Source organism: Sardina pilchardus, chromosome 3 (assembly GCF_963854185.1).
Source record: "Sardina pilchardus chromosome 3, fSarPil1.1, whole genome shotgun sequence".
Lineage (NCBI taxonomy): Eukaryota > Metazoa > Chordata > Actinopteri > Clupeiformes > Clupeidae > Sardina > Sardina pilchardus.
This window is the reverse complement of record NC_084996.1, coordinates 3,206,891-3,219,547: the sequence shown is the minus strand read 5'-3', so window position 1 is coordinate 3,219,547 and position 12,657 is coordinate 3,206,891. Positions and strand designations below refer to the sequence as shown.

Genomic DNA, 12,657 nt, shown 5'->3' with positions numbered 1-12,657 from the left:
ATGAAATATGCAAAGGGCAGTGTGTCAAATCGATATAATTCCACCCAATCAGGCACTTACGTCTCAGAGGAAGTTTGTTTTGATTGGTTGTTTTGTCAGTCTATACCTCAAGACAACTCCTTAGACCTCTAAAAAAAATGTTAGCATCTTTGCCCAAATAAGGAGTTCCGGTATCTTCAGATTTTTTGTATGGGAAAATAACATGAGGATTTTTTTAGTATCACACCCGTTAGACTCTCACAGGGAAGAAGAAATCGGAAATGCAGACGCTGAGCTCTACACAGTTTTGTGCTCTACCTTCAAGTGGATACTGTGATCTTCCGAACGTCAAGACGGCACACTTGGATCCTTGCTACCCTAGAGCTAACTTACAATGCAACTTGCCATAGTTAACTTCAATTATCACCCGGATCTCCGTATATGGGCAAAGACTGCAGCTTTGGTTCCTTTTTGTAGGTGAACTTTAGAGGTCTATTAAACATACATGGGAGTCCTGGTAATAGGGTCAAGGTTTGGAAAAAAACATTTTAGTTGTTATAAAAGTTATTATTCCACCTCAGTGGTTCCAGGGAATCACAGAATTGTTTTATTGCAACAATTCAACATTATTGAATTGACTGATCTGAAGTTCATTGTAAAAGTTAAATTGACCCATGCAAGCATAACAGGGCAGTTTCTTTTGAACATTACCCTGTCATTGCTAGTTCTTTGGAACATGACATAAATGAGGGGCTATTTGGATATGCCCTTCTAGTGAACAGTATCTTGTCTAAACATTTGCGTCACTCGATAAGTATATTTTATTGCGCACTGACAATCACTGTCAACAATCACCGTCAACAATCACCTTGCATGCTTAGCTTAGCACTGAAGCTATAGTGTAATACAGTATGTATATGTATTTATGTGTATATATATATATACACACACACACACACACACACACACACACACACACACACACACACACACACTATATTGCCAAACGTATTGGGTCACCTGTCTTCACCCCCATATGAACTTCAGTCACATCCTATTCTTAATCCATAGGGCTTAATATGATGTTGGTCCACTCTCTGTAGCTATACCAGCTTCTACTCTTCTGGGAAGGCTTTCCACAAGGTTTAGGAGTGTGTTTATGGGCATTTTTGACCATTCTTCCAGAAGCGCATTTGTGAGGTCACACAATGATGTTGGATGAGGAGACTGGCAGGCCAGTCAAGTTTATCCACACCAAACTCTGTCATCCATGTCTTTATGGGCCTTGCTTTGTGCACTGGTGCACAGTCATGTTGGAACAGGAAGGGGCCATCCCCGAGCTGGGCTTGGCCCGTTAATTCCAGTGAAGGGAACTCTGAATGCTACAGTATTAACCAATGAATCAGACAATTCCATGCTGCCAGCTTTGTGGGAACAGTTTGGATGACCACTTCCTGTTTCAACACGACCAGTATTTTGTGAAGAACATTTATGTATTTATGATCCATTATTCATTCACAAAGAAAATTGGTGTCCTTAAAGGTTGGATTTTTCCTCATTTTTTTTACTTAAAATCAATTTTCAAAAGATGATTTTATATTCCTCTGTTTAGTCAACTTTAGCATGGGTGCCAACACTTTCAGCCATGACTGTATTATATTATATATTATTTTATATGCACATATACAGTATGTATATATATATACATACACACACACACACACACACACACACACACACACAGGTATATGAACAAACAGTGGAAAAACCACATTTTTTCCATGCCTTCAGATCTGCATGCATGCAGTCTCAGTTCTCAGTGTTGACAGCTTGATACTCCCGTCTCAGTGGAAAACTACAACATGTTATACGCTGGCTTTGTTGATATATCTTTGTCTTGTAGGCTACAAGAGAGGAGGTTCTATTCAGTGGAGCTGATCTCATTATGGAGAATTTGCTTGGTCAGAAAGATAGGAGATGGCTTTGCATATACAGTGCATCTCTGAACTCTTTTGCTCTTTAGTGGAGTTGTTATGAGCTCATAGTAAAGAAATCCATTAGTCACCATTTGACATGAGTGTGCACATGTGGAATGAGACAGGCCAGATGAGGGCCTTTAGCGCTCATAAACCGTAATAACATGTTATTATTTACATCACTGTCAGTCTGGTCAGAGAGACTCCCAGTTCATCGAGCCAAGTTTGAATTAACTTTACCCACTTCTAACCTGAAGGCTACGTCTTTTTGGAGAGCATTACTACTTTCAACTTTTCCTTATTTTTCCTTATGTCAACCTTAAAGACTTGATTAGGGTCTGTAGGAAATAGTTACAAAGCGTTCATATTCATTAAATGTCCATAGTCCACACAAAATATTCACACTCAAAACAGGGTCTTTCAGGGTGATTGAGAACAGCAAAGCCAGCAGACACTCATATCCAAAGCTCTAGTTTTTTAATGACAGAAGTTTATTGACAGCACTTGTCTCACACATTTTTGATCATGTTTAACTCTTGCTTACTTGAGTCTTTCAGTTAGAATTTCAACAATTTTAAAAACACTATATACAATATTTCTATACATAAAAAAACACACACAAAACATAACTGTCACTGTCTGGTGAGATGAGAATGTGACAACCGCAATGGTATGGAGCTCTTGAGTTAATCTTGATAAACTGAGTTGGTATTTTTACTGCAACTAAACATGGCCAACCTCAATGCATAATTTGCCTAGTGCAACAGATAGGTGATCGCTTTGACAAATAAAGCAGCTCTTAACTGTTTTGCTTGGCAGTAAAGTCATTGCGGATCATCACACATGTAAGAAAAGCATTCCAGTTCTCATTGAACATGTGCACCAAGCTCACGTTTAATGAGTGTCTCAGAGCCCTCAGGGTCTCCATTAAAGCTGCATGCCTCTTACAGTATGGCTGCTTTTTCTCGCTTTGCTGATGTGCGTCAATGCAATGCACCCCACAAAGCCTTTTAAAGCCAAGACAATGGTATTCAAAACTTTTTGGGGAGCATGAAGAGCTGCTTCCAGAACCAAAAGCTGGGGCGGTGGTAGTGTAGTGGTTAAGGAGCAGGGGCTTGCATGCAGTAGACAGAAAAGTTGTGGGGTCCATTCCCAGCTTCTGCCATTGTGCCCTTGAGCGAGGCACTTAATCTGAAATTGCTCCGGGGACAGTGGATTACTGGGTGTAAATCGCTTTGAAAAGACGCCTCCACTAAATGAATAAATGTAAAAAAAAGTCCACATTGCTGATTGGAAAATAAACAAAATTCTTCTAGGTATAAACATCAGATAAAAAAAAAATGAGGCCAGACGCCAGGTTAGACGGTATTTTTCCACCATCTCTGAACATGTTGACTGCAGCACAGCTGACATTCAAACAGATGTTCACTGTGAGAAAAAGTGTTTGCTCAGTGAACCCTGAGATTAGAAGGTGACATATCAGGCTCTGCCTGTTTCTTCATTAAAGGTTAAGCACCGTAAGGAGGGCTGATGAGCCATCTTCTTTTACCGGCGGCATATCTTTCCAGTTTCCCATAACCCACAAAATGATCTAGTTTCTGTGACCCATAAGTGAAATGGGTTTAGTTTCTCCAAAACTACACCAGTACTTGTTTTTAAGGCTCCAAGTAAAAGTAAAAACAAAACCATGAAAATGCTAAAACCACTGCGAACTTTGTTTGGATGAAGTGTTATTTTGGGTATGGTAATTTCATCATTATGTTTGCTTACATTCAACTAAGCATGAGCATAGCAACCCCCTTAATTTGCATATAGAGAGTCTGTAAGATACTGGAGTGTCTCCTCTCTCAGAGATACGTGAAAAGATTGTCTTCTTTACTTTTCATTTACGATATAAAATCAAATGATGAAATAAACTGCAGGGTCCCTCCACCTGCTGTGTAAAAAAAATCATTAAGGGCATGCACAAATCAAACCATTTTCATTTCCTTTTTTTCCCTTCAAATTAAACAAACATCACTGTACATTTTGGTAAAAAAACATTACACAAACACCATAGCTGATTATGGAGTCTCAACAGTCAGTCACCCCTTCAAACTGCATCTTTTTTCCCCACCGCAGTCAACTTCTTCTGACTTGGGGTTCTGGTCATTCTCTCTTTCAAGCTCCTCAGTGGTAACAGTCTTTGGAGCAACATAGGAGATTTGGAGGTGGAATTACTGCGCTTCAATTTATCCAAGGCAGGCGTGGACTGACCCATGGGAGAGTTGGCCTGACCGGCCACCTGCCGGGCGAGTTCAGGTTTGTTAAGCGAAGTAGTCGAAGCACTCAGACTACTGGGCACTTGGTCGGGAGGCAGAGCACGTGTTGGACTGGTCTTGGTTGAACTGAACACTTTTGCCGGGAAGTACTTTGAGGAGCTTTTCACTGGCTTAGTTGTCACGGCAGTGGCAGGGGTGGAGTCGGGTTTGACGGCAGGACTTCTGGCAGGCGCCTCCGTCCGGCTGGCATGCGGCGTTCTGGAACCTGGATTGGGTGAGGTTCTGTACAGCTGCAAGAAACAAAACACTGGGTGTGAGTGCAAAAACGACGAAAACAAGTCTAGGCCGTTTTCCTCACACAAAGCACACTATTAATCCAGATAATGCCTGTATAGTTAATTGCCCTCCCTCACATGTCCAGGTAGACAGACAGGCAGACACTCACTCAATTGCCCCAGACAGAACTGCCCCAAAATGACAGGGCCTCCATATACGTACAGTAAGGTAGCTCAAAAAACAACATATAAGTTACCTTCTTTCCGTCGCTCTCCGTCTTGGGTCTGGCCGGTCCCTGTGCATTCCTCTCCTGGAGATCCCTATCTCCTTCCTGGCCTGGTTTATCGCGAGGTGTTGGCGTCTGGCACCCCTCTTTCCTGGATGCTTGCGGGCGCGCTCCAGGCCTGCTCTCTGCTTTGAGCTGTTTGGCGATATCTGGTGTTGATCTGTAAAGGGATTTCTCCGTTTTGTCTCTCAACGGTCTGCCCGCTTCAGTTCTCACCTTGGAGGCTGCAAGGCTGCTCGTGCTTATTCCATGAGACAGCTGCTGGGGACCCTTCCTGTCCACTTGCCTTGCAGTGTTGCTCCTTGTTGTCGTCGGTGTCGTCGTTGTGGACTCCACCTTTCCATTGGACTGTCCACTGTGCTTGCCTTCCGTCTTCGTTGCTGGACCACGCTTGATCTTCGGAGATGAATCAGAACGTTTTTTCCACACCTCTGGCGCCGCTGCCTGCTCTTTCTTTTTCTCGAGTTCACAAGGCTTGCTTTGCGCAGCTAGACTCATCTCTTTCTGCTCGTCGTCCTCCTCTGATATAAATAGCGCTTCCTGTGGTACCCACTGTGTATCTTGATTTTTAGTGTTTTTCTCCTCTTTGGTTGACAAAGTGTGTCGTTTGTTGTTGCTTGTCACTTCAGTCTCCTCTTTTCTCTCTTTCAGCTCGGAGGGGTTGAGTTTTGACTGACTGCCTAAGTCCTGATGCATTACCTCCAATTTAGTGTTTCTCTCCAGCAGTGTTTGCTGGCCAGCTTTCTCTTTAGCCCTGAGTGAATTTTCATCGTAATCATTTTGTAAAACTACAGATGCAGTCCCATTCCTCTCTCCCTTCAAATGATTAACATGCCTTTCCACCATGTCTTGCTTTTGGCCTATCTTTATCTTCGGATTTAAGTGTGTTCCAGTTTGGCTTGTATCTTCTGGCTGTAGACGATTATTTTGAAGTTCTGTCTTCTGTGTGCTATTCTCTTTCTGTCCAGACAAAATTGGCTCCTTGATACAGTTGTTTTGGTGATTGTCGATACCGTTAAGATGGTTGTTCTCACATTTGTGTGGTTTTGACGTGTTTGTGTCACCATTCGTCATGGAATGAGGGGTTGCTTCTTTAATAGTCTTGCTGCTCTGAATGTGCTTCTTGTCAGTTTGCTGATTCTCATTTCTACCATGTGCATTCTCTGAATGTGTATGCAGTCCATTTATATGTACAGATGACTTAGATTTAACAGGCACATTGCCATTACACTGAACATGTTTATCTGACGTTGAGGGTGTTTTAGCCGACTGTGCTCGAGAGCCATTAACACTGGATTTGCTGTCAGTCCTGTCAATGCCAGTGTTCATGGCTCTGGTTTTCTCAGGGCTACTGACTGGGCCTCCAGTTCCTCTGCCGGGTTTGTTAGAAGCAGTGGAACGTTCAGACTTGGCGCCACAGCCAGGAGCTGAGCGGAGATCCTTAGGACCCTGTGGAAAGACAGAAATGTCAGTCCCCTCACATAAAGCGGCACATTTTGTACATTTGGTAAAATGAGGAAATACCTCAGCATTCACCTGTGGTTCTTTTTCCCCCTTAACCCCAGCCGTGTGGCCCTCACACTCATAAATGACATTCAGAGGAACCATTCTCGGGTTTCCTATTGGTGGAGTTAACACACTGTCCTGCTCATGCTGTGGCCTAAGTGGTGCTTTCTCTACGAGATCGGCAATCCGTAGTCCCTCACCCTTGGTCTTCAGTGGCTGGGCGGACCAGAGAACGTCTGCCAGTTCAAGGCGTGTGCGAGGGATGGCCTCGTCGGGCAGAGGCTCCTCGGGCACGTGGAGCGGCTCCTTGAATCGGATCGCCTGTGACGTCTCAAAGAGCTCGGAGCGCATCAGGTGCGCTTGGAAAGGCTTGCTGGTGTCGCGGATGTTGATGATGCCGATGACGTCGCTCGGCGGATCTGGCTCGGGCCAGGTCGGCAGGTAGTTCATCATGTTAGCCCGCTGCATGTCCACCAACCAGGGGTGGATCTTCGGCTCCTCCAGCTGTCTGGGTAGTCGGAAAAGTTTCGGCAGTGGATTTGCATTTCCCGAGCTGTTCCTGCCAGAGTAAGTCCCATTGCTCTTTAGAGAGGAATTGGACACCAGGGCATATTTTGCGCTGTACATCTTGCGGGCCAGCGCAGCAGCGACTTGCGGATTTTGGATAGTGTGATGGATAGGTTCCACTTCGGGCTCCTCTTCCAGTTTAATGTCGGAAAGGTTCACAGCTCTGGAGGTGAAATACAAATCCCTGAACAGCCTGTCGAAGGTCTCCACAGCCTGACCTGTGACCATTGTGACAACGCTGCGGTCCAGTCTGGATGCAGTCCATGTGTAGCTGAAATCACACCACGAATAAACATGAGGTCAAAACTAGATTTTTTGGACTGGTCAATCATCGATGGATTGCTATGTGGATTGTGGTTGGATTGGTTAAGTAATTAGGTAGTAATTCATTTTTGATTTTCAGAAAAACACCAAACTTTAACCATCTCACCTGTAAGAGCCGGACACTGACTTGTCTCCATCGACAAACATGAACTTCTGACTTAAAACGCCGCAAACTTTCTTTGAAGAGCGAGTGTAGAACTCTGAGCCTCGAGTGCAGGTGACCCGTAAATTCTGAATGAGAAATGAAAGAGAAAGTGAAAAAGAAATGAAAATGTTGTTTGTGAACATGAGTGAGGTGAAGTAATACCTTTTCCCTCCTGGAAAAACAAACCATTTGCAGAAACAACTCATATCCACATAATCAAACAAAAGCAGTAAGTAAATCAAGTCTGTCACTATAGGTGCTAGGAATACTGCACAGCTTTCACACCTCGACAAGAGAATGCATTAACTCTCAAGGGAGTTTCTCAGAACAAACCAAGAAAAGGATCCTATTGTGCTGTTTTCCCATAATTATGAACACACTCAATCCAACCCATTCAACAATTAATCATTCTGAGATGAGTCCTGTTGATAAAACAAAATAACGGTACACTCTGTGACCATATTAAGGACTTATTAATCAAGCCACTTGTCCTCAGGTTATTCAGTGGCACATCGCATTTTCCTGCCACAGAAAATAATTACGTCAAAGATGTGTCAGCAACGTGACTCATATTGGAATGATTAAAATCAATTCCATAAATACAGAAGAGTTTCATTACCAGGGCTGGTGATGTGGCTTGTGGGCCTTGAGGCCCAAACAGTCAACAATGGAGGAAAGTACAGAGTGACGCACAGGACAAGTCAAACCATAATTCACCAGGTCCGTCTGTACCGCTCATGTTTTATTCTCAGTTCATAGACAATGTAAGGGCATTGTAGGTAAATGAAAATAATTCTCATTATATACAAATATAAATATGAATAAAATGGAAAAGTTGAGCGAACTCTAGAGCCCTCATTAAAATGTCTAAAGTCAAACTAAAGCTAATTTAATAACAAGGCCAAGGCTAATTTAAAACCACAATCAAGAAATCAAGCACAAATATTGGCTGATCAGCTCAATGCTCCCAGATGCCACAATATTTAGTTGGTGCACGAGACATTTTGCCCATCATTTAAATCATGGCTCAATTATGGAAACACTAACAGGTTGTAGGTTTTGAGTTCATGTGATGACAACTCAAGATGCCTGTTCGTGTAATAGTTAGAATACCAAACATCTACTCTCACATCAGACCTCTTACTGTGTGGCATTTTTCAAAAATGTGTAAAAAAAAAAAAAAAAAAACTTGGTGAACCTGTGAACCTGGTACAACTAAGGAGGCGACCTTCAAAACTATACAGAGAGGCGGAGGCCTAAAGGCTATAGGCTGACAAGAGAGGTTACATGCCTTGAGGTGTCCCTTGTGCATGCCTGCTCTCTGGCACATGTGCAGGAAGTGGGGCACTCCGGCGGCGTCCAGGAGAATGTACACAGCCACCCTCCGCCTGTAGCTCATGTCCAGCAGATCCTTGAATATGTCCACATCTGTGAATAGGTCCATTGCGATTCCTATGACCTGGTATGGAAAGGACCACATGTACTGTTTAAGATAAGTGTGTGTGTGTGTGTGTGTGTGTGTGTGTGTGTGTGTGTGTGTGTGTGTGTGTCTGTGTCTGTGTCTGTGTCTGTGTCTGTGTCTGTGTGTGCAGAATCATGATGAAACCAAAAGAAGTAGCCTCCTGTTTCACTTTAATGCAAAGCGAGTTCTACTCGTGTGTTTGACCGGTGTTTCAGAAATGACAGGATACAAAATTAAAGCCATAATAAATGGAATCATACTAATAAACACATATAATAAAAATGAATCCATAGTGAATTAATAACAACTTGGAGTTGGAGTTTAGGTGTGTGTTCTCAGTGTCAACAGTTTCAGTGTCAAAAACAGTATCAACTGACAACTTATTCCATGACATGAGCTGTAAAGTCACATTCAAATACAAAAAGTTAAAAGGAAGAACTAATGTAAGCTGTCAAACTTATATTAGACATGGGACGGTATCATTATAATTATTCTGCATGTGTATTACAGTGTTGCTTGATGATGAGCAAACAAGTATACAGTCTGCTGTACTGCTCTTTTGAAATACCCTTCTTCCATGTCAGTTTTTTTCAACCTCTTCCTTCCCAACGATGGTTTATAGTGCTAGGTTTAATCAATGTATCATATGATAGGCCCAATGAACACCCCCCCCCTTCCCAAAACATCTGGGGGCTGTATGAAACCTGCTGGCAGGCCTGATCCGGCTCTTGGGCCTTATATTTGACACCCCTGACCTAATGTCATTGTCACTGGGTAGTCTCTATAAGGAGAATAACTTTTCTTCATCTTTTTCATGGCAGTGCTTGGACAGAGGCTATTTCAGTCTGTTTCAATAAATATTATTATTTTTTGCAAAGGTATAGACATGAAAAAAACGTACCTTTTGTGCTTGCGTAATCGTCTTTCTAACGAGTTCTTTAATGTGCGGCTGTCCATCTATTGGTGGATGTGCATAAACAGTTGCACGGGTGACTCCTCGGTAGGACGTGATGTCTGGCCAGCCCAGTTCCAGCTCGCTGAGGGAATGGTCAGAACGATCAGGCCAGTACTCCGAAGGCACTCTAGAGTCCTCTACCGCTCCGTTAATTTGTGCATGGCCTGTAATAGCACCAGGGTTGTATACCGTCACAGTTCTAGTCAGATATTCCAGTTCATGTTCTGATAAAAAGCCCCGCATGCCTTGCGCTTTAAGGTGTGCTTCGTATGCCGCCGGTCCATCCTGAAAAAGTTTCTCCAACGCAACTCGTTGCTCTTCACTGTAGAGAAACTCGGCTTTTGATTCATTAATTCGCGGATTAATGTGCTCATTGTCCATACATTGAATCTGAGATAAAGCCATTATCAAACGTTACCTTTTAAATTAAAATAAATATGCTACATATATAACGATTTAAATGTTACAGCCTCACATATAGTTTACTCATGTCATCAGAAATGACATCAACTAAAAATTCGAGTCCACTTAAATGTCATTCTCCTTCCGTGGACTCAGGCCATTTGACTCACACTGGCCCGAAAGGGAATAGAAGCAGGTAAAGGCAGGTACACGTTAGTCATGTGACCAAAATCCTCCCAATGGCAAGTTCTTGGAAGAACATTGGGCTGGGTTGAGACAACAGCATGCCTTAACCTTTTTTTCAGAACTTAGACAAGCTCATTGGCAGATTTAGCCTGAGACAGCTGTAAAGGTCACACGCGCATTCCTGCAAGGATAATCATCACGTTTTGGAAAAAAGGAGAAGAAGAAAAAAAAACAGTTTCTTTGCCTATGGCTTTTGCGACCCAGTTTTTCCTTATAGATCAGATCAACCAGTAGGGAGTGGTCAAATGTTTGTGTCCTTACAGATAATGCCTTACTCTGTGTTGAAACTTCAAAAAAGAAAATGGTAAAGAGCACACAAAACCAATCGTTCTACCTAGGCAGGCTACACCTCAAGTTGCTGCTGCCAATAGCTAGCGCTGCCAGGCAGCTAGCGCTACTGTCTTGGGGCATGAACATGACCGCAAAGTGTAGCACTATAATATGGAGCTCGTAGGGTTTTACTTATCCCCAGCACTGCCGTATTGCTCTCAATGTAATAGGCCCATAGCCTTAAGCGAACTTGAAGGAAAGAAACACATCAAAGTCAGTGGTTTCTGTAAACATTTTTTAAAAGAACAGGCCACACTATAAACGTGTATAAGATGTAAGATGTGGAATATTGGTTTGTGAATCAAGTTGTAAAGTTACAATTCTCTTGATTTTCAGGATACACATTCGTGACTTTAAAATGAAATGCCCCTCACAAACTGCATATTGCTGCCTGACTGAACACACACACACACACACACACACACACACACACACACACACACACACACACACACTAAATGTACCACCAAGTCCAACTATAGGCTATCCACTAAAAACAACAAAACAAAACACAAACAAGTACACTCTGTAGTAAGTGCAAAATATGAGGGGAAATTTGGCAAAAATGGAAATCTGAAAGGGTCACTGCTTCAATAAAATAATATGTCAGATTGTAATAGGCACCAATATACAGTAGGCTATGCCATATGTTTCCATAAGATTCTATGATATAGTTTTGGATGACAGACAACTGAATTAGGAACATAGGGCCCTGGGAACAGAACACTGAGGACATAGAACCCTGGGAATGTAGCTACACTCCTAGAAGATCACATAGGCCAGACCAGGGTAAGCATTTCTATTTGAAATCCAACCAACAGTGTGTCTGCTGTTCAGTTTAAAAAGATAACGCCACAATTGGTTTCACCTGAAGCTATGTACCGGCAGTTGAAAACCAAAAACAGAGCGCCAAGTTCTCGGCTCCAGACAGTGTCGCTTACTTAGCCTTGGGCAGGCTGCTGTGACATCAGTATTTGTGACTTGCGCAATGGCCTGAACAATCACTTTCTGTGTAATTTGGGTCATGTTTCATTAGCTAGGCCACCAAATCACATAACAGTGAACACTCTGAAGGAGTCAGACCTTCAAAGCAACAGTTCAAGTTCCCAAAGGCGAGGTGTACTAATAACGGCACCCTACTCTTGAATAGGTCCAGTTTGTTTGAAAAAGTTAAATTCAAATGTCTGGGGTTTTATGCATATGACATGACATGTTTCTGATTCTATATTTACTATCTAACTATGTCACATATTGAGGAACATCTGATTGTTTGCTGAGACAGAAAATCCAGAATGTCTCATTGCATTTAGTTTGCAATGCAGGATGGCATCAGAAGATTAAGACTGACCATGGCACTGCCCTCAATTTATAAAACATGTGATTGCAGCTTAAACTGCTGTTCATAAACAGCATTAGTTACGCAAATTAAAAATAAACACATGAATAAGTACAAGGACACACTGGATGACCTTAATGAAAGCTAAATGCTCTGTCCTGCAATGCTACTGGAACTGGAATTAAAAAAAAAAAAAAAAAAAATCCCATATCTGAGATCTGTTGAACGGATTCTGTCTTAGCCCACGCTACACACCCTCCACCTAGTTTTATGACAGTGGGCCCAGTAGTTTTCACGCAATGCTGTTGACAAGCAAACAAACAAATCAACAAACGGCACTAAAACATCAGCTCCTTGGTGGAGGTAATTATGTGGTTTTACACATGCCCACTGTTTCTAAAAGTAGCGCCGTGCAGGTCCTGTGCACCGTAATTAATGAATATATGGTTCACTGCTTCATTGCTTGCTGGGACATCCGGAAGAGAGCATTTCAGGTCAACTTGTAGCCCACAGAACGAGGGAGAAATGGGGTTTCCCACAGATGTTCGAAAACAGCCAGAAATCTTGCACAGTAGGAAAGCTTTGACACCCAAATGACAGTGGCTT

At 42.6% G+C, this 12,657-nt stretch overlaps 1 protein-coding gene across 2 annotated transcripts; it reads right to left on the bottom strand.

The window, feature by feature from the left end:
• Positions 1–2,413: 2,413 nt before the first annotated feature.
• Positions 2,414–10,281, bottom strand: fam83ga (family with sequence similarity 83 member Ga). 2 transcript variants are annotated; one of them, XM_062531333.1, is made up of 6 exons: positions 9,684–10,281; positions 8,612–8,779; positions 7,282–7,406; positions 6,315–7,122; positions 4,749–6,227; positions 2,414–4,506 (listed from the first exon to the last, which is right to left on the bottom strand). In XM_062531333.1, the coding sequence occupies exons 1-6, from the start codon at positions 10,140–10,142 to the stop codon at positions 4,048–4,050; spliced, it is 3,498 nt and encodes a 1,165-aa protein (XP_062387317.1). In that variant the 5' UTR covers positions 10,143–10,281; the 3' UTR covers positions 2,414–4,047. The 2 variants fall into 2 exon arrangements, with proteins under 2 accessions (XP_062387317.1, XP_062387318.1); XM_062531334.1 differs by lacking the exon at positions 2,414–4,506 and having other exon boundaries at positions 6,087–6,227; positions 6,485–7,122.
• Between the last annotated feature and the right edge of the window lie 2,376 nt (positions 10,282–12,657).